The 19299-nt window shown below is 42.4% G+C and overlaps 1 protein-coding gene across 7 annotated transcripts in view; it reads right to left on the bottom strand.

Moving 5' to 3' along the window:
* GOLGA3 (golgin A3) overlaps window positions 1–5348 on the bottom strand; it is a 40685-nt gene extending 35337 nt beyond the window's left edge. For 2 of the 7 annotated variants that reach the window (XM_030582492.1, XM_030582499.1), the window contains exons 1-3: window positions 5021–5213; window positions 2389–2473; window positions 1952–2274 (exon numbers count right to left, since the gene is read on the bottom strand). In XM_030582492.1, coding sequence (XP_030438352.1) covers window positions 1952–2084 — 133 coding nt within the window. In that variant the 5' untranslated portion in view covers window positions 2085–2274; window positions 2389–2473; window positions 5021–5213. Of the gene's footprint in view, window positions 1–1951; window positions 2275–2388; window positions 2474–3043; window positions 3321–4556; window positions 4645–5020; window positions 5214–5281 lie in introns of those variants that run through there. The other 5 variants (XM_030582496.1, XM_030582494.1, XM_030582495.1 and 2 more) reach the window with 5 other exon arrangements.
* Window positions 5349–19299: the final 13951 nt, after the last annotated feature.

The raw sequence follows: 19299 nt of genomic DNA, 5'->3' as shown, positions 1-19299 counted from the left end.
CCAGCAATGCCCCTCTACCATGTACACTGGCCAAACCTGACAGTCCCTGCGCAAAAGAATAAATGGACACAAATCTGACATCAGGAATCATAACATTCAAAAACCAGTAGGAGAACACTCTCTGGCCATTCAGTAACAGATTTAAAGGTGGCTATTTTGCAACAGAAAAGCTTCAAAAACCAAAGGAGTAACTGCTGAACTTGAATTGATATGCAAACTAGATACTATCAATTTAGGCTTAAATAGAGACTGGGAATGGCTGAGCCATTACACACATTGAATCTATTTCTCCCATGTTAAGTATCCTCACAGCTTCTTGTCAAACTGTCTTAAATGGGCTATCTTGATAATCACTACAAAAGTGTTTTTTCTCCTGCTGACAACAGTTCATCTTAATTAATTAGCCTCTTAGAGTTGGTTGGGCAATTCCCACCTTTTCATGTTCTCTGTATGATATATATATATATATATATATATATATATATATATATATCACTATATGTTGCATTCTATGTGTCCGATGAAGTGGGCTGTAGCCCACGAAAGCTTATGCTCAAATAAATGTTAGTCTCTAAGGTGCCACAAGTACTCCCGTTCTTTTTGCGGATACAGACTAACACGGCTGCTACTCTGAAATCTTTGAGCTACTGTTATAGCCTGTCTTTCTCAATCTGCAGACAACACTGCATCAGTTTACATCTGTTTCATGATTTAAAGGTTATCCTCACAACTATAGAAGTGTTAAAAACATGTAAAAAAATAATAAGATTCTGAGCACAATTCTCAGCATGGGAATGATTTTAGCCACAGAATACACAGGACACTACATGCTATTGCTAATATTATTTAGTGGCAGACATATATCAAAATTATTGCAATATCCTGAAAGCACCGGAAGGTATAACTAAATAGCATGTCTTTCTCTTGTTTTTAATCTATTTACAAGCTATGATTGTTAGGAAGATATCTGACAGAAATAAGGACAGGAAAAAGTTAAATTTTAACTTCATGTGAGATGAATGATGCATCTTATGATTATACCCTGGCAATCACATACAAGGTTGTCTCTCAAATAAAAATAAAGGCTCTGGGCTCCTCTTATTGTAGCTGTATGACCAAAAAAACCAACCAGAACTGTATAGATAGGAACTGTAACATACGTTCATTACTCAACCATTTCCAACCAACATTAAATCAATTCCACATATGCATATTAGGTTCACCAATGACTATTAGCTCAGATGGTCAGGAATGCAACCCCATGCTCTGGATGTTCCTAGCCTCTGATGGCCAGAAGCTGGGAAAGGACAACAGGGATTGATCACTCGATGGTTGCCTGTTCTGTTCATTCCCTCTGAAGCCCCTGGCATTGGCCATTGTCAGAAGATGGGATACTAGGCTAGATGGACCACTGGTCTGACCCAGTATGGCCGTTCTTATGTTCAACAATAAATCTTTATGCTAAGGAGGCCTATTTAGGTCAGCACATTACTAAACTTCTTGCAAACACGTGCAAAGTTTTCTACGCTATTATTTTGTAAAGTGGAAAAGTTTAGTGGATTATGCTAAATCAGAAGAAAAGCATTCTTTTTCTAGAATAAGAGGGTGTTCATACATGGAGTTATTCCGGAATAGCTATTCCATAATAACTCCAGGTATAGACAAGCCCTTAAGGATCTTACCTCTTAATTTCAGGGGAAGAAAAATATAACACAGATTGTGATAGGGATTGCTCAATTGCTGTACTTAATTAATGGCTTTAAAATAAAATTTAGAAGCAGTTTTTAATTTAAAAGATGGATTTCTTCTGAATTTCTAAGACAGATGAGTTATAGTTTTCACAAGACGTTCTATAGACCATTCTAATGGTCAACGTCTTGTATGACAAAAGCATGAGTGAGAGAGAGGCTTTATAACCAGAAAGCGATTCAGTTCTTATGAAACGACTCACTATTAATTTCAGCTCCTTCGGTTGGCATATCCGATTTGGCCTTATAATCCAGACGTCCTTCTGAACTGTGAGAGGCCCCATTGCTAGCTCTGTTCTCCAACAGGGCATCTTGCTCAACAGATGACGAGTCCATGGTAAGAACGACCCAGATCCAAAGAAATTAATTTTTCTGAATAATTTGCCTCCAAGTGATCTACCAAGTCCAGATTCTCTCCATCAGCAGCAGTGCTATTCGAGATGACGTAGAGTAGCACAACAGTGGGCTTTTCATTCGTTGGTTTACAGTAGGCAGCTCAGAAATTCCAGGAGATCATGAAAATATCCTGGAGCAAAAACTGCAATTACCAAGATGCTACATTCACTGGAAACAAATACATTTATTTTAAAAACATATTCACAACGTTGAAGATACCAGATAGACAGTAAGTAGCACTTACAAATTGCTCTTCACCCACTCAATCCATTTACTTCAATGTACAGAATCAGGGTATGAAATGATAGCGCAGACAATAATCTACTGTCCTGCAAAATGAATACACTATTTAATAACATATTTTTCAACTTTTACAGTACAAAGACCTGTGCAAGCCTACAGAAAGTGGTTCTGCACCCAGACAATTGATTTAAGATCATTATCCTAAAGCCCTTTTTAATGTAAATATGTATTCTAAACCTGGCATCAGCTCCAATAAACTAGAAGTATGCAATTGTCCTACTCCAACAAATTACAGTGGTCACTCATTCCTGACCATATTTCCCAAAATGAAACAAGGGGCTTGCTCAAAGGCTCTGAGCTCTGCACACACCGTTGGGGGTTGTGCACCATTTTCTGGTAAAATTGGGCATGTGTCCCATTTGCTCTTGCCAACTGATGATCAGTAGGCAGGAGCAAACCTGCCCAGTTTTGCCAAAAAAGTCACGATGTCCAGGACAGGGCTTAAAAAGGGAACCGTCCCAGCCAAAATTGGACATATGGTCACCCTATTCATTAATGATCTGGACTCCTGTACTGTGTGTTTCATTTTGGGGAGTTATTCCACTTGAAGTCTGTTATTTTACCTGTATGAATGCAAATAGTGGTTTGAATCTAACCTTTTATTCAAATCATGGCACTGCTGTTTATTCAGTTGTAGCTCAGGTTCTTGTACAGCAACCAACACATATAACTTTGCAGGAGCATGACCTACTAATTACAGATTGTGTTGACAGTCAAAATGAAAGTTTGAAGGCCAGCCTTGACTGGCAGCTCTTAGGGCATGGGTTCTCAAACTGGGGGTCAAGATCCCTTAGGGGGTCATGAGGTGATTACATGGGGGGGTCGCGAGCTGTCAACATCCACCCCAAACCCAGCTTTGCCTCCAGCATTTATAATGGTGTTAAATACATAAAAAAGTGTTTTTAATTTATAAGGGGGGAGGGTCACATTCAGAGGCTTGCTATGTGAAAGGGGTCACCAGTAAAAAAATTTGAGAGCCACTGTTAGACGTAGGGCAAGGCTACAGAGGATTTCCTAACAAAATGCACTGCATTCTGCCAATGATACGTCAAGCAGCCAGGTGTTTAAATATGAGTCAAGGCATAAACTGGTAATTTGTTAAACAAATTATAAAGATAATATTGCATTCATTTCAATTACTGATAGGCTAATTAAATATAAAGTAAATGTAGAAGATTACCAAACTTAATGGATTGCTGTTCAAAAACAAGACACTAAAAAGCACTTGACTAAAAAGCAGAATTTTAACTAAGTATAAAAACTGTTAAATGTGTAAATTATACTTCCAAACACAATCAAATAATTTGACCAATTTAACCTTCTATTCTCTCTCCATTTCCGCAGAATACATCTATAATTTCTAAGGTGCCACACCACTTGATCTCTTGGTGATAAGAGCAACAGCGTCAAGGGAAAAATACAACCAGATTTAAGACCAGATCCTGCAGTCATGAGGAAAAAACTCTCACTGAAATCAATAGATGTTTAACATGCACAGGACTGAATCCAGTGTTATCCCAATATCAAAGAGCTTTCTCTATATCACATGGACAACAAAAAGGCAATCTCCCTAGAAAGCCAGAAGCTAATCCATGCCTGTTTTCACAGAGGTGTCTGAACTGGGGTAGGCATTTTAGGATGGAATTTCCCTCCACAAAAGAGAAATATGCATACATTACAAATAACCTCAGACTTTTTAAAGTTACATATAACTCTAACTTAAACTTTAGTAATAGCTGCTACCAATGCTGACATCACAACAGATACTGTACATAGAACAAGTCATAAGGGGATCCTGATTGTAGCAATAGGGTAAAGAGAGTTTACAATCACCATAGTTACACCTTACACAATCCAGTCTGACTAATTTAGATGATTTGTCATGCATTCCAAGCAACAAATACCTGTGTCTGCCCCGCACATGAACATTCATGTTGCACAGAGAGAGTTTTAAAACACAGTGAAATAACAAAGTTTGTACAAAGGGCTGTGTCTATACTGTACTCTCTCTTCCTAAAGCTCTTCCTTGTTCCCAATCATATAAAGTCATCACATTTTGACTTCTAATTGCAATTAAAATCCATTATAAATGAGCTCTTTATAACATACCCATCACAGGCTCCCATCAGATACCTTGCACAGAAAGGAGCAGCGTTGGAGGGGAGTATATAGCCAGCACTAAGAGCACAGGCATTCACTAAACCAAAAAAACCTCAAAGAACCCATTTTATTAAAAGCACAACACAGACTGACGCCCTGTGAAACTTAAAACTTATGCCTAAGGTTATTGGAAACAGAGAAAAACAAGTTACAAGAAGCATCAGCTAGAGACACCTAGGATGACAGGAGTCTTCTATCTGACTCCGAGACAGGAGGCTGGATGTTAGGAAAAGAGAGATGGCACAAGAACATTTCGCCCTGACAGAGCACCTTTCATCCTCCACCACTCCAAAGAAACGGGAGACACTCAGCACCCCTGAGCCATCGGCGGGGAAGGTTTAACCTCCACACAAGACAGGCAGGAAGGGGACCAGGATGATTGATACCCACCGCGCCGGGTTTATTTCGCCTACCTGGGACACACAAAGTGCTGGCCTGAAACCCCAAGGACGCGGAGCCAGACCCCGGCCTGCCCAGCCCAAGCCAGAGCCCAGACCCGGCCCGTCCAACACAGAGCCCCAGCCCAGCCCAAGCCAGAGCCTCGTCAGACTCCCCGGCGCCGGCCCGCCCAGTCCCTCCGGGTCCCTTCCCCGTGGGTACTCGGGGCTCAGCCCCCTCCCGCCCGCACGGGACCCCCAGCAGGCCCCGTCCCCCCCCACAGCCCTGACAGCTACCGACGGGCCCCGTCCTCCAGCTGCCAGCCCGAGACGTGGCGCCGCTGCCGCCCCAGCAGGGGGAGGGGGAGCGGTGCAGCGCGTTTCTCCTCCCCCGCCGGAAGGGCAGGCCGCAGGGCCCCGGAGCGGCGCCAGTCCCCGCCGGGTCTGTCTCCCTCCCACACCCAGACCCTCCTTCCCCCGACTTGGGGCGTCCGCGGCTCGGGGTGCGGGGTCAGCGGGGCAGGGCGGAACGGCTGAGGGGGGCCGCTGTTTCCCAGCTGCGGGGCCCGGCTTTGCCGGGACCTTCCGGGATAGGAAGGGAGGGGAGGTCTCCACCTTGTTGTTTGGGTTGGTGCTGCTGGCACTGGGTGGTTTGCTGGAAGGTTTTGGACTGATTACTACGTCTTCTCACGCCTGCTCCTCCCCTTCAGTATTATAATAGAGCCGTAGGCTGTCTGTAGTTCATGTTGACACTTCTTTATTCTCTCATGCCAGGCGTCAGGGCTTCCCCCAAGTCATGTGAATGGAAACCCCCTTGCGCAGGACATTTCAAACTTGCTCCCTTCATCCCTTACTCTCTCCCCACCACTTCAGTGGTCACAGTAGTGGAAATCCGCTGGATTAGAACTCATACAAGCCTAGCAGTCTGATCCCTGCCTTTGTAAGTGTGTGTGTGTAATGGCACACTCATCTGCAAATGCCTAATGGTGACAACTAATTTACATTTATATATATTACACGCACTTTACGTCGAAAAGAAATACAAGGTACTAGCTTAGTTTTCCATTCAGCGGGTTTTGCAATTTCAATTTCTGTTAGGCTGACCAGATATCAAGTGTGAAAAATCAGGAGGGGGCGGGGGGGGGGGGGAATAGGTGCCTATATAAGGAAAAGCCCCAAATATCAGGGCTGTCCGTATAAAATCAGGACATCTGGTCGCCCTAATTTCTGTTGAACTGCTCAACCATCAGAAAAGTTCAGGGCTTTTTTTCTGTTCAACTGCCAAAGAGAACCTGGAAGTGTTTGTCACTGATTGATCTGGGACAGAGTGTAGCAGAGGCATTTGGCAATTTGGGGAGGTTGTCAAATTGGGGGCACATCACAACTTCCAGGATAAAAAAGGTTTGGCATCTACCTATAATTTATTTTAGACATTTTAAGATGCCTTTTTAATTTGTTTCACACATCTACTTTATCATTAATCAGTGGGTTTCACTAACAAAATTGTAAACGTGCCTTGAGGTATTATTTTAGTAACTCCTAATAGCAATGTCTGATGTGTCATTTGCACAGAGATTTTAATGTTACCCCTTTTGACCTGAGCATTTCGTGCATAACTGGGATCTTGCAAGTAGTTTTTGTTAGCAGGAAACACTGATGGTGGAGTCAAATATTTCTTTGATGCAATCCTGTTTATTTATAAAGAACATACAAAGTCCTGTTTGTTTGTTTGTTTGTAACACTGTAGGAATGAAATAACATTGAGACAGTTTCCTAGCTCAGTATCCCTAGCCTCTTTTTCAAGCCTGCACTCTACCCAAAAAGCTCACTCTCAGCTTTCTCTTTTTCACATTACAAAGTGCTTCTCTGTCTGTCTCTCACTTTCTGCTCCCTCTTCTGGCTGTGTCTTCTCTCATACATATAAACCACTCCACACAAAAAATAACCAGCATAACTCCTTTTCCCACATAACTGTTTCTGACCAGCCTTGCATTTGGCTTTTAGGCAGTATCTACTATTGTTTCAGCTATCTTACTCTAGAAACAGAGAAATTGTTTTGTACGTTTATCCTGAATGAAGGGCAACTATTGCGCCCCCCCAACTTCAATGAGATTTCACCCAACCCCCAATATACATAATATTAATAGATAAGATATTTTAGGCCCCAGTCCTGCAAACACACCTGTACTTTACACACATGAGCAGTTTGACTACCTGCATTCAGAAAGTTAATCATGAGCATTAGCAGAATTAGAGTACAGCTAGTTTGCAATAAAAAATGTCTTTGCTTATCAATATTTTAGTAAAGCAACAGAGAATAGGAAAGTTGGCATGTTTGTCACTAGAAAAGACTCTCCAACCTAGCTACAGAGAGGTGATGAGAGCACCTCACTTTCTTAGCGCCTAATAATGAGGTGGCTCCATTCTTTAAACCATTATCTCCCATGAGGTGGGAAGGAGCATCTCTTCTCTCCCCCACCCCTTCAGAAGGCCTTTCCCAGCATCTCTCTCCCCTTGATGGAACACACTTCTGTCTGTTGTTCTTGAGCTCAGTTGCAGGACCACTGAGCAGAATAGATCAGGCAATGTGGTTGCTGCCTGTTTCCTTTCAGGCCACAACATTAATTTTAGCAACTCCCTAAGGCACACATCAGCTTTCACTCTGCCTGACAATTAATCACCCCTAGACAAGGTAGATTTGGGCTCTTTCACTACTTGCAGTAATTTTCTTTGTTAATGTAGGATTTCTTTTGAATGCTGGGTTACATAAGAGCATAAGAACTGCCATACTGGGTCAGACCAAAGGTCCATCGAGCCCAGTATCTTGTCTTCTCACAGTAGCCAATGCCAGGTGCTTCATTAGGAATGAACAGAACAGGTAATCATCAAGTGATCCATTCTCTGTCGCCCATTCCCACCTTCTAGCAAACATAGGCTAGGGACACCATCCTGGCTAATAGCTATTGATGGGCCTATCTTCCATGAATTTATCTGGTTCTTTTTTGAACCTTGTTATTAGGGTTATCAACTGCTGTCACTGATTATCATGGAAGACTGATGGTGAAAAAAATCTACCCTCTTATCAAGCACATCTCTCTGCCAATGCAGGATTATTCCCCATAGTACACTTTCCAGAGTCTTGTCCAGTTGTAAATGTCCCAGGCACTGGGTTTCCATTACATTCCTAATAAGTTGTTCCTTAGCCTAATGTCAATCTCTGTCACAAAGCTTTCCTGGATAGTTGGCCTACATTTTCTTTCTTAATTTCATCCCATTACTTCTAGTAAAAAGAGATCTGTTGACTTCAAGTTACATATAAAATTGCTTTCATCCTTCCTATTTTTGTGCTGCAGCAGTGCCTACAATTTCCACTTGGGTCCACATTAGACTGGGAGCTATATACATGCATAATAATGGACAGTCTCTGTCCTGAAGAACTTGCTGTCTGATTTGAAACAAGATGCAACAAGTGAGTTTAACCAATAAAAGAAGGGAAGGGAGGATGAAAGTAGAAAAAGAGGATCATATGATTGGATAGTTAAGATATTGCACACTTGGTTCCAAATCACAAAAAAGTCCTAAATGAGGTATTACTGACTGACACACACCTACCTATGGTGGCTGGATGATCTCTTCTAAGCAACACAGTAAACTGGGTCCTGCGGAAGAATTTGAAGGAGGGTAGGGTAGTTGTCTTCAGACTAGTTCAGGAAAGTGATCCAGAGATATCCTCTGTTGTGGACAAGGTAACAAATACAATACTGTATTGATGGGGGACCATAAGAGGACCTAAATAAACTAGACTGAAGTCCAAGGAATAGCAGTTTCCTCCAATTCTCATAACTTTTTCTAGAGTAGATGGATAGTAAGATGGGAAAGACCTAATATATATAGAAATTGTTCCATTTCAGATTAATTGGTTTTCTGCTTTCTTACCAGTAGATCATTTTATTCTGGAGATATCTAACACACACATGACGGACCAATTTTATATAAAATCAGCAGAACTACAATTCTCAGTGCTCTGACCCAGCTGTTTATAAGCCCTGTAATCTAATTCCTTTTGTTAGGTGTGTCCACCAAGTAGGAACTGCAGTCTGTCTGTGTGCAAACATTTAACAAACAATTTGTAAACCATAAAAGTGGGCTTACATGCTTGAATAAGAAAATGCTCAGCAAAATTGAGCCTGGATTAACAAATAAATTCTCAATGAATTTGAGAAGAGCCTTTGAGAAACTGAATATATGGGAAATTGTTTCAAATTCTTTGGGAGTGATCTCTGATGGATGTCTGTCCACAAAAGATGTCAAAGAACCTATGGTGGGAAAAACTCAGATGTTTGGTTCTTTGATTTATCTATTTTTGAAAGAATGTAAAAAAAATTGTTGCCTTTGTCCAGAGAACTCAAAGTAACAAAAATTAAGGCCTGGAGGTAGTCACTAAGGTAGCATTCCAGTTTCAGTATTTGCCAATGTCTTCCTATCAGCTTTGAGCAATCTTCTCTGAGACAGTTAATTGCTTGAGTAAAGCTCTGAGTAGTTCAGATTTTACTTTTTGGTCTGTCATGTGGCCAGGGCCGGTGCAAGGAAGTTTCGTGCCCTAGGTGAAACTTCCACCTTGCGCCCCTCCCACCCAGCTAACCCCACCCCCCGTGGCAGCTAACCCAGCCCCCCACCAGGGGAACCCTCCACCCCCCCCACGGCAGCTAACCCTGCCCAGGGAGCCCGCCCCCGCAGCAGCTAACCCCGCCTGGGGAGCCCCCCTGCTGCAGCTAACCCCACCTGGGGAGACTCCCCACCCCCCGCGGAAGCTAACCCCGCCAGTGGAGCTCCCCTTCAAGGCAGCTAACCCCGCCTGGGGAACTCCTCCCTCCCCCCTGTGGCAGCTAAACCCGCCTGGGGAGACTCCCCCTCTGCGGCAGCTAACCCTGCCTGGGGAGCCCCCCGCCCCACCATGGAAGCTAACCCCGCCTGGGGACCCCCCCCGTGGCAGCTAACCCCACCTGGGGAGACCCCTGCCATGTCAGCTAACCCCACCTGGAGATCCCCCCCATGTCAGCTAACCCCGCCTGGGGAGACTCCTCCCATGGCAGCTAACACTGCCTGAGGACCTCGCTCCAGCTCACCTTGGTTCCGCTTCCTCCGCTGAGCACGCCGACGTCGCTCTAATTCTCTGCCCCTCCCAGGCTTGTGGCGCTGATCGGAGGAGACTTAGAGCGGGGGCTGTGTGCTCAGTGGAGGAGGCAGAGTGGAGGTGATCTGGGGCGGGGAGCGGTTACCCTGTGCGCCCTACCCCCCGTTACTGAGGGTGGCCGTCCCCGCGCCCACCACCCCAACTCACCTCCACTCCACCTCCTCACCTGAGCAGGCTTTTAGGTGCCCCCAACCACTAGGCACTCTAGGCGGCTGCCTAGTTTGCCTAAATGGTTGCACCGGCCCTGCATGTGGCACTGAGAACCCCAGCCACAAAAATAACCATTTGCTTGGAGACAACACGTATTGTCACAATTAAACAGTACACAGTAGTATGTAGCTATAATGAACTTAACAGTCTATTAAAACAGGAAGAGAATTTTTCACGTGAAAAAATATTTATTAGTAATATAGGTTGTACCGACACACTCTGACAAGTTAGCTGTTTAAAAAGCTAGGGGAAGTCCAGGGCTAGTACAAAACAGGAGTCGAAGTGCAGAGATTCCTCAAAATCAGAAGCGAAAAAGACTTATTGAGCCACTTCGTTCATCTCTCCGTGCTACTGCAGCATGTCTTCTTGTGACATCAAATTCGAGGCCTGAGCTCCCAGTGCTGACAGAGGCTGGTATCCTCTAGAGACCAGATATTTAGTTCCTGAACGAGGGAACATTTCAAATCATTTTCAAATGAACCTGAATAGGCAAAGTTTAATGTGATATTGAGAGGCTACTCTATGGATTGCATTCAGCTATCCTCAGACAGAGACAGTCATGCCGCAGAGCCTATGAGGGTGAAAGATGGAAAACAGAGATTCTGTAGGAGTCCCACTACTAAAGAACATAGACTGCGTGCAATAGCTCACTCTTATAATGATTAGGCAGTTACCAGGCAACTGGTATAATGCTTCCATACAAACAATGCAATGGTTTTTGGGTACTTGAAATAGCTCCCCTCAGCAGCCCCAATAACTGGAGAAACACTTGCTCCCTCATTAAAATGCCAATGGTACACAGCTGCATCTTCCTCCAGCACTCCCAAGGGTCCAATTGTTTTGTATATGTAACATTCATAGTATTTTAATCACAAACGGATTAATCTTCAGAGCACTCTAATCAGGTAGTTAACTAGCCCAGTGGTTCATTCTATCTGTTCAAAATTGCAAATGTATTCTTTAATCAGATAACTCGGAGTCTGAGCCTCATACTGCAAGGTGCCAAAAGCGGTCTGCAGGATGCTAGGCACCCTCAACTCCCAATATGTTAGATAAGACTTTGGAAAGTCAGTGGGACCCTTTGTATATATTTCTATGTCCAAATGAATGAACAAGGGGAATAAAAGGCCTAGATTCCTACTGTGACTCAGGAAGCTGTTAGTGGCAACTGGCAGAGAGCGCAGGGGGTTCATAGGGTTTTACAGGGATCCCCTGGGTCAGATATATGCATAATAGTTTACCAAAGGGTGCAGACAGTGCCAGATGCCAATCAAGAGACTGCAAAATCTGCCAGAAAGAAAATCTTCATGAAGAAACAAAACAGCAGGGTGGTGTCTGATTTATGAAAAAGACAAATAATGGAACTTGTATATCTTGGGGGCCAAAGGAACACACTGGGTCCTACACTAAGGAGGCAGGCTAGAAGTATGTTTGTCTTATGAAAGGATGCATTCAGACAGCCTGGCTGTTACACCCTGCAATGGTTTTGGGTGAGCAATATTCTACAACACATGAAAGTATCATGTTAATGATGTCTAGGCTCTAGGATGCATGTTATAATTTTGTTTTATAGGTAATCATTTTCTTCCGATATTACTTCTTGCTATTTCTTGAAATCCTGTGCTTTGTTAAATAAATTTATACTTGATTTCACTATAAACATATCTAAGTGCTGTGTGTTAGGTGGAGCGGTGATCTGAGGGGGAACTGGTAAGCAGGGGTATATTGTTTCTTTGGCAACAGCAAATCTGTGAATACTACGAGTGTCCAGTGGAAGAAGGGTGGGACACTCTACAGAGATACTTGATGGGCTTGAGAGTTGGAGTGTGCCTATAGCTAACCTGTGTAGAGGGCCTGTGGGCCTGTGAGGCACACAGGGAAGAACTTATGTTGCCTGTGGCAGTGGAGTTGAGGAGCTGACCCCTAGCAGGCACAAACAAGGCTTCCTCACGCAAAGGGCGGTGGTAGCGAGATGCCTCAGAGCCATGGGTACCCCGGGAAGCGTCACACCTACCTTCAGATTATATGTGTCTATGTGGTGCAATAGATTGTTGCAGATTAGATGCGTTAGTTAAAAATCAGATTATCTTTTTACATAACCATTTGATTTGCAGCATATTTGTGGATCATTTCTGTTCTTTGAGCAGGTATGGGTCTGAAGGTTTCCTCTTCATATTTTCTAGAGCAAATTCAGGCACTCTAGTTCTGTTTTTCTGCCATCTGGTATGGTAGAGATCCTTGGTCTATAGAACCACAATAAATAACTTTAAAAGGAATTTCTGGTCAACTCTGTAGTGGGGAAGGAATCTATAGTTTCCCAATCCTGCATACATTTTTAATGTAAGTGTTTGGGGTTGCTTTTTATAGAAAAATACTTTATGAGACATAAGGTAACAATATAATATATATATATAAGTGCAACTCACCAGGAACAGGATAGGAAAAAAATTCTTGAAATACCTTGGCAAGTTAAAATGTTAGTACAGTCTAACTACTTATTTCATTAATGATGTGTGTCAATCATTAATATAGGGTAAATAAAATTTCAACCCAGTTATTGGACAAAACATGGTGCACAGGTCAAATTCTTGTAAATTTACAATAGTAACATATGCAATTATTCCTAGATTAATCCATTGAACATAATAGGGGTGTGGGACAGTAACCCATTTAGAGAAATTACAGATTACAAAAATTAGGAATGTGCATATAAAGCTAGAGGAGCACGACACTCTAGATAATATCTATCCTTAGTAAAAGGTATTGACCTATTCACAAAACTTTGAAGTATTCCTATTATAAGATACAAGAGTAGGAAATTGTTTCCTAGGAAATTGTTTCTCTAGCTGCCATTCGGTGGTTTTACCCTCTGCAGAAAAATAAATTACAGTTCCAAAATTTGGAACAACATATGGAGTAAACTCTGAATCCATAACATACAGGGATGATGTGTGGCCCCTTGTGGGAGATGCACTATAGCTTTACAATAGTCTTCTGAACCGTAGAAATATCACCAGAATTCCAGTGGAGGGCAGTCTCTTCCCAAAACCTATTCCAAGTGCTTATATGGTTTACTTTGTAAAGCTTGATTACTTTATTTTGGAAAGCAACCTTCTAGCCTTAAAAAAATCCCTCCCGTTTAACTAACTAGAACTAGTAAAGTGCATCCAAAGTGAATAAATCTCTCTTCTTTGTGCAAGAGTAAACTGATAACTTTGTGATATTTCTTGACTTAAATGTCGAGGGTGGGCTGTATCACTGCAATAATCTCGGCTGAAAACCTCTCTTCTTTACTTACTACTATTTGCCCTTTTCCCTATTACTTCAGGAACTGACCCTGCAAAGAACTAGGGAGGTGAGCAGTCCTATTAAGTTCAATAGGACTATTCATATGCGTTAGTCTTTGCAGGATTGCAGTCTAGATCTGTAAACATGTTATTAAAACCATGTAAAGCATTTTAAGATACAATCTGTTTGAACATATTTGCACCATATCTTTATTTTGTATTTATACTCAGAATTGCACCAGTAAAGAAAGGAATGTGAGATCTTGCAAGTGATAGGCCCTGGATGATAAACAGTTTGTATTTGGCCACAGTCATGATTCTCAAAGGACAAAAGATCATAAATATATCATTTTCTGCCCAGCTCCTCGTCAAAAAAAGTGAAGTCAAATGCATTGGAAAAACTACATACCCCTCAGAGCCAGTAGGTGTCTCTCTCTGTGTACAGTCCAACAGACATTGTGTGTATTGTCCAGTTACAGAAGTGGATTTGTTTTCGTAATTATTTTCTTAACACAGATCTTGTTCTCTAACCACCAACAACACTATGTGCATGCTTCAGTCCCCTGAGCTTATTAGATTTATTTTCCCCTTAGACATTCCTCTTATTTGCTTCTATTCAGTCTCCAAGACCCTTTCCGCTCATTATGTATTGGAAAGAAAAACCTGCCCTGACCACACACAAAGCACAAATGGTTAAGTAACTAACCAGCCTGGCACATTGTATTCAGCCTCAGGCATCCAGTTCCCCATCACATCTCAGTGAGGGGGAAATATTTATTTTGTACTAAATATGGAAAATAAAAACCAATTCATTAAAATCTTTAGGAATGTCATCATCAATCAATCATCATTAATGATCAATCATCAATCATTATGGCCATTCTTATGAGTGCTTACATATCTAAAGAAGTATACTCGCAAAGTTCTTTCTCCATTCCTCAGGGTCATAGGAATCATTTTTTAAAACCATTATTTGGCTTATCCTTCTAACAATAAAGAGGTTTTACATTTAGTTCTGTGAGTACTAGTCTACTGTTCATGATCATTCCAATCTCTTTTAAAAGTGAATTTCACAGTTGTGAGCCACTTGTTGAGAATATTTGGCTCTGTGTGTGTGTCTGTGTGATGAGGCTGACAGTGCCATTGTTCCAGGCAAACATAGCTGCCATGGGAGCTCATGATCCTCCTAGGAAAGGTGGTTCCTTAGGTAATTCAGGCCAGTCCTGTGAAGGGGTTTCACAATGAACATGGAAGCCCCCATTAAAACACAGTAGTTAATGGGGAGCCAGTGCAGACAGCAGAGTACTTTTGTTACTAGGTACAGTGGGCTACTGTAGATAGGAGAAGAACTTTAGGACTTAATCTTATAAACTATTCTGCATGGAAGGCACTCTGGGGTCCCACTGCACATCTGGAGGCGTATTGACTTTACTCACATGGGATCACTTGCAGTAGGAGTGCTAAGAAGGATGTTCAAGTGTGGACATTGGGCATGCCAAGGATTCTCTTTGGCTAGAAAAAAAATTGACTCAGTTGTGTAGGGGGAGTTTATAAACTTAAACATAAAAAGAAAATCTTCAGAGATTCATCAGTCCTACCTAGATGAAACTACTAACTTTAGATTTGTAATTCTGAGTATTTAGTAATTAGGAAGTTACGGTACAAAGTGCAGTGGAGACAGATCTGTGCTGCAGAGGGATGGTGGGAAGAGCAAAGAAATACTGAAGGGAATGAAGGAATAGATGGGTCTGAATACAGCTTAAGCAAGAAATGAGAAAGCAACACGTTTGTCTGTGTGGTATATGTTAGAGGTCTACTTTCTGAAACTACAGCACAGTCCACATGGCAGCCTATTCGCCTTGAAAGGATTATAGGTGCCTGCACTCAGATAATCCTTGGAAAGGAATCCAACTAACAAGGAAGTAAGATCCTTAAAAAAGAGCTAGAATTGGACGTGTTCTCCCTTTCCTTCAGATACTTTTTGTAATATTATTCCAGTCCTTTCAAAACAAAGAAAAATCACTCTTCTGATACCCCTTTTTGCTAGCCCTTGACTTACATGCTCAGCAACTGCACCTAAGCATAAGCAAGCACTAGATAGAATCTCTTTATTTACTTCTGCCACACTGTGTCTCATGTGGAAAATAATATATTCTTTGTTTGAGGAATTTTTGAAAGCTTAACGTGTATTTATGTTGACAGCTGAGACTTACCTGTGTTAGAAAAGCAATGCATCTCAGTCCTATGCTATGAACAACAGACTATGCTTTGAGCAGGAGAGCTCTGTTGTAAAAAATATGCTGCAAGACTGCCAATTGACAGGGAGTGTATTTATCCAGAATAGGTCCTATATAGTAACACAATACATTGTAACTGACAGGCAACTCATGGGAACATTACACAGAAGGAGCAAGATCTAAAATTCAAACCTAAACCAAGGTGGATCTGGAACAAATGACTGACAACATCTTAGCTCAGGAACCAAAATATCAGTTTCACAGAATCTTTCTAAAAATAAAACAGTGAAATAATTCTCTGCACATAGAAGTCTTGCAATTGCCAATCTTAAGGCAGGCAGGCAAACCAATTTATCTATCAAAGTGTTTCTAATGTTCCATCACCAGGATATCTGGGTATCAACAAATGCAAATCCGCACTCCTCCTCAGGGAGGCAATACAATCTAGCAGAAGAATGAGCACAGATTGAACAGTCAGAGTTCTGATTCATAACTATGGCTCTGCCACTGACACTCTCCATGGCTTTGGGCAGCTCATGTCATTGTTCTTCCCAAATTCCCTCATGTGCAAAACAGGGTGGGGGAATAACATATCTACATCTCAGAGATGTTGTGAAGCTTAATTAGATGGTGTCTGTACAGCTTTTGGAACATGTCCGTGCTAAGTGCTAATTTTTTTTTTTTAACTGATGGCACATCTCAAGCACAGAGATGTTAAGTAACTTGTCCCAGGTGACACAGCAAGTCAGAGTCTGAGGTAGGATTAGAACCCACATCTGCTGACACCAGGACTGAGGAACATATTTATTCTTGTTCTTCAGGGAACATAAGAATTGCTATACCAGATGAGACCAATGGTCCACTTAGTCTAATATTAACCAATACTAGAGCTTTCAGGAGAAAGTCCAAGAAACCTCCTATTGGACAATTACGGAATAATCTTCCTATGAGTGGAAGGTTTTCCCCTAAAACCAGCTACTTAGTGCCTGGACCTTTGAAGTCTCCACATGCTGTTTCTTATAAGAAGGTAATTCAACAATACCAAAAAACAAAAAAAACCACCAGCATCAACCACAACCCACAAATTATTCTAAGGAACCTTACTCCTTCACCAAAGACTTTAATTTCTAAAGAAATGTGTTTTAATTCTTTCTAGAGACAATTACGATTAATTCTAGCTATCAGCAAAAACAACAAGGAGTCCTTGTGACACCTTAGAGACTGACAAATTTATTTGGGCATAAGCTTTCGTGGGCTAGAATCTACTTCATCAGATGCATGAAGTGGAAAATACAGGAGCAGGTATAAATACATGAAAGGATGGGAGTTGCCTTTCCAAGTGTGACAATTCACTTAACAGCAAGATATCAAGGGAGGAAAGATAACTTTTGAAGTGGTAATGAGAGTGGTCCATTTCAGACAGTTGACAAGAAGGTGTGAGTAACAGTAAGGGAAAATTAGTATTGGGGAAAATAGGTTTAGGTTTTGTAATGACCCAACCACTCCCAGTCTTTATTCAGGCCTATTTTGATGGTGTCCAGTTTGCAAATTAATTCCAGTCCTGCAGTTTCACATTGGAGTCTGTTTTTGAAGTTTTTTTTGTTGAAGAATTGCCCCTTTAGGTCTGTTATTGAGTGACCAGAGAGACTGACGTGTTCTCCTACTGGTTTTTGAATGTTATGATTCCTGATGTCACATTTGTGTCCATTTATTATTTTGCGTAGAGACTCTCTCCTAGGGGGTGGAGACTCTTTAGCTCTATAGAGATGTCTACACTGTAAATGAAGGGGTGATTATAGTACGGTTAGGCTTACTTATACTAACTTTAATTGATATATCACAGGTAATAATAGCAGTGTAGATGGCATGGGCTTCAGCATGGCCAAGCAACCAGAGTACAAGCCTGCCAGAAATTGTTGGTATGTACTCTGGTTGCTAGCCAGTGCTGAAGTCCATGGCACCACGTCTACACTGCTACTGCCACTTGTGCTAGCTAGATTAGTGGCTCTTATGTACCCTGTCTGCATTATGGGGCCAGGGAGAAAATACAGTGGAAAACAGAAAATAATTACATCAAATATAAAACCACTATATGTTTTAAAACTTGCCTCTGCTGTGATGCCTACAACAAATTTGACAATGGTTGTGCAGCTGGTGTGTGGTAACACTGCTTTTCATGCAGTTTTATCTTATTGATTCCTTGTGCTCCACATATCTATTCTGTTGTATCCGCCCATTGCCTCTTATTTTATACTAGACCGTAAACTTCTGGAGGCAGGGACTGACTTCTTATTTTGTGTAGCACCTAGCACAATGGGATTCTTGTCTATCATCCAGGTCCCTAGATCCTAGTGCAATGTTACTACTGCTGCTATGTGTTTGGTGGAAGACTAGTTTATATTCTCTTTTTTTAAGAAAACAGGGGTGTGGTGGTGTGATGAAAAAGTCTGTGCTTGCTTGATTCTCCTATTCCTCAAAGAGCTTGCCATCCTATTCCACTTCAGAGAACAGAGAAAGAGCAGAGCTTCAGCAATCCCAGATCTACACAACCACCTTGTTAGTAGATTATTCCCACATAAAGAAATTGGGCAGCTCTTGTAGGGCCAGAGGAGTCTCTGCCCAACAGCAACAAGGACCTACCAGAAAAATATCTTTCTCTGCTAAGCCCCAGGGTCCATAGACACCCCCTCCCCTAACAGGCACTCACGGCACCAGGATTTGGTTTGGCTGGGGTGGCTGTACCTACTCTTAAGTGTTAAATCCAGAATTTGTTAGTGTTCTCCTTAGGGTGACCAGATACTCTGATTTTATAGGGACAGTCCCAATTGTAGAGACTTTATCTTAGATAGGCGCCTATTACCCCCTACCCCATCTGCAATTTTCACACTTGCTATCTGATTATCCTAGCTCCCCCACCCCCGAACTGTCAATCAGTTAAATTACCCCCAAAGAACCGCTGTGTACCAAGGGGGGGACGGGGACATCCGTGCATCTCTCTCTCTCTTTCTCTCTCCCTCTCACACACACACGACACCCTCCTCCCGGCTTTCAACCCTAGTAGCCCCCTGTGAATCTCCCCCACAGCTGGAAAAATCACGCTTGGTTTCTCGCCGGCTGAAATTCCGCTTCCTTTGCATCCTGCTGCTTTGGGGGGCACAGGGCAATGTGTGGGCAGGAAAATGCAAGACCTCTCTCTCTTGCCCCATACACCACCCCATTCCAGCCTTCCTCCCTCCCCCTCCTCTGCTGCAGGTGACTCTCTGGAGGAGAGGGGGAGGGGGAGAAATACAGCGCAGGAGGAGGGAGGGAGTTTAGGAGTGGGACAGAGGCAGGGAGGAAAAGGAGGGAGGTCCAGGCGGGGGGGGGGGGGGGTAGGTATTAGGAACA

This window comes from Gopherus evgoodei, chromosome 13, assembly GCF_007399415.2.
Source record: "Gopherus evgoodei ecotype Sinaloan lineage chromosome 13, rGopEvg1_v1.p, whole genome shotgun sequence".
NCBI lineage: Eukaryota > Metazoa > Chordata > Testudines > Testudinidae > Gopherus > Gopherus evgoodei.
Note: the sequence above shows the minus strand (reverse complement) of the source record. Positions and strands in the feature narration are given on the sequence as shown.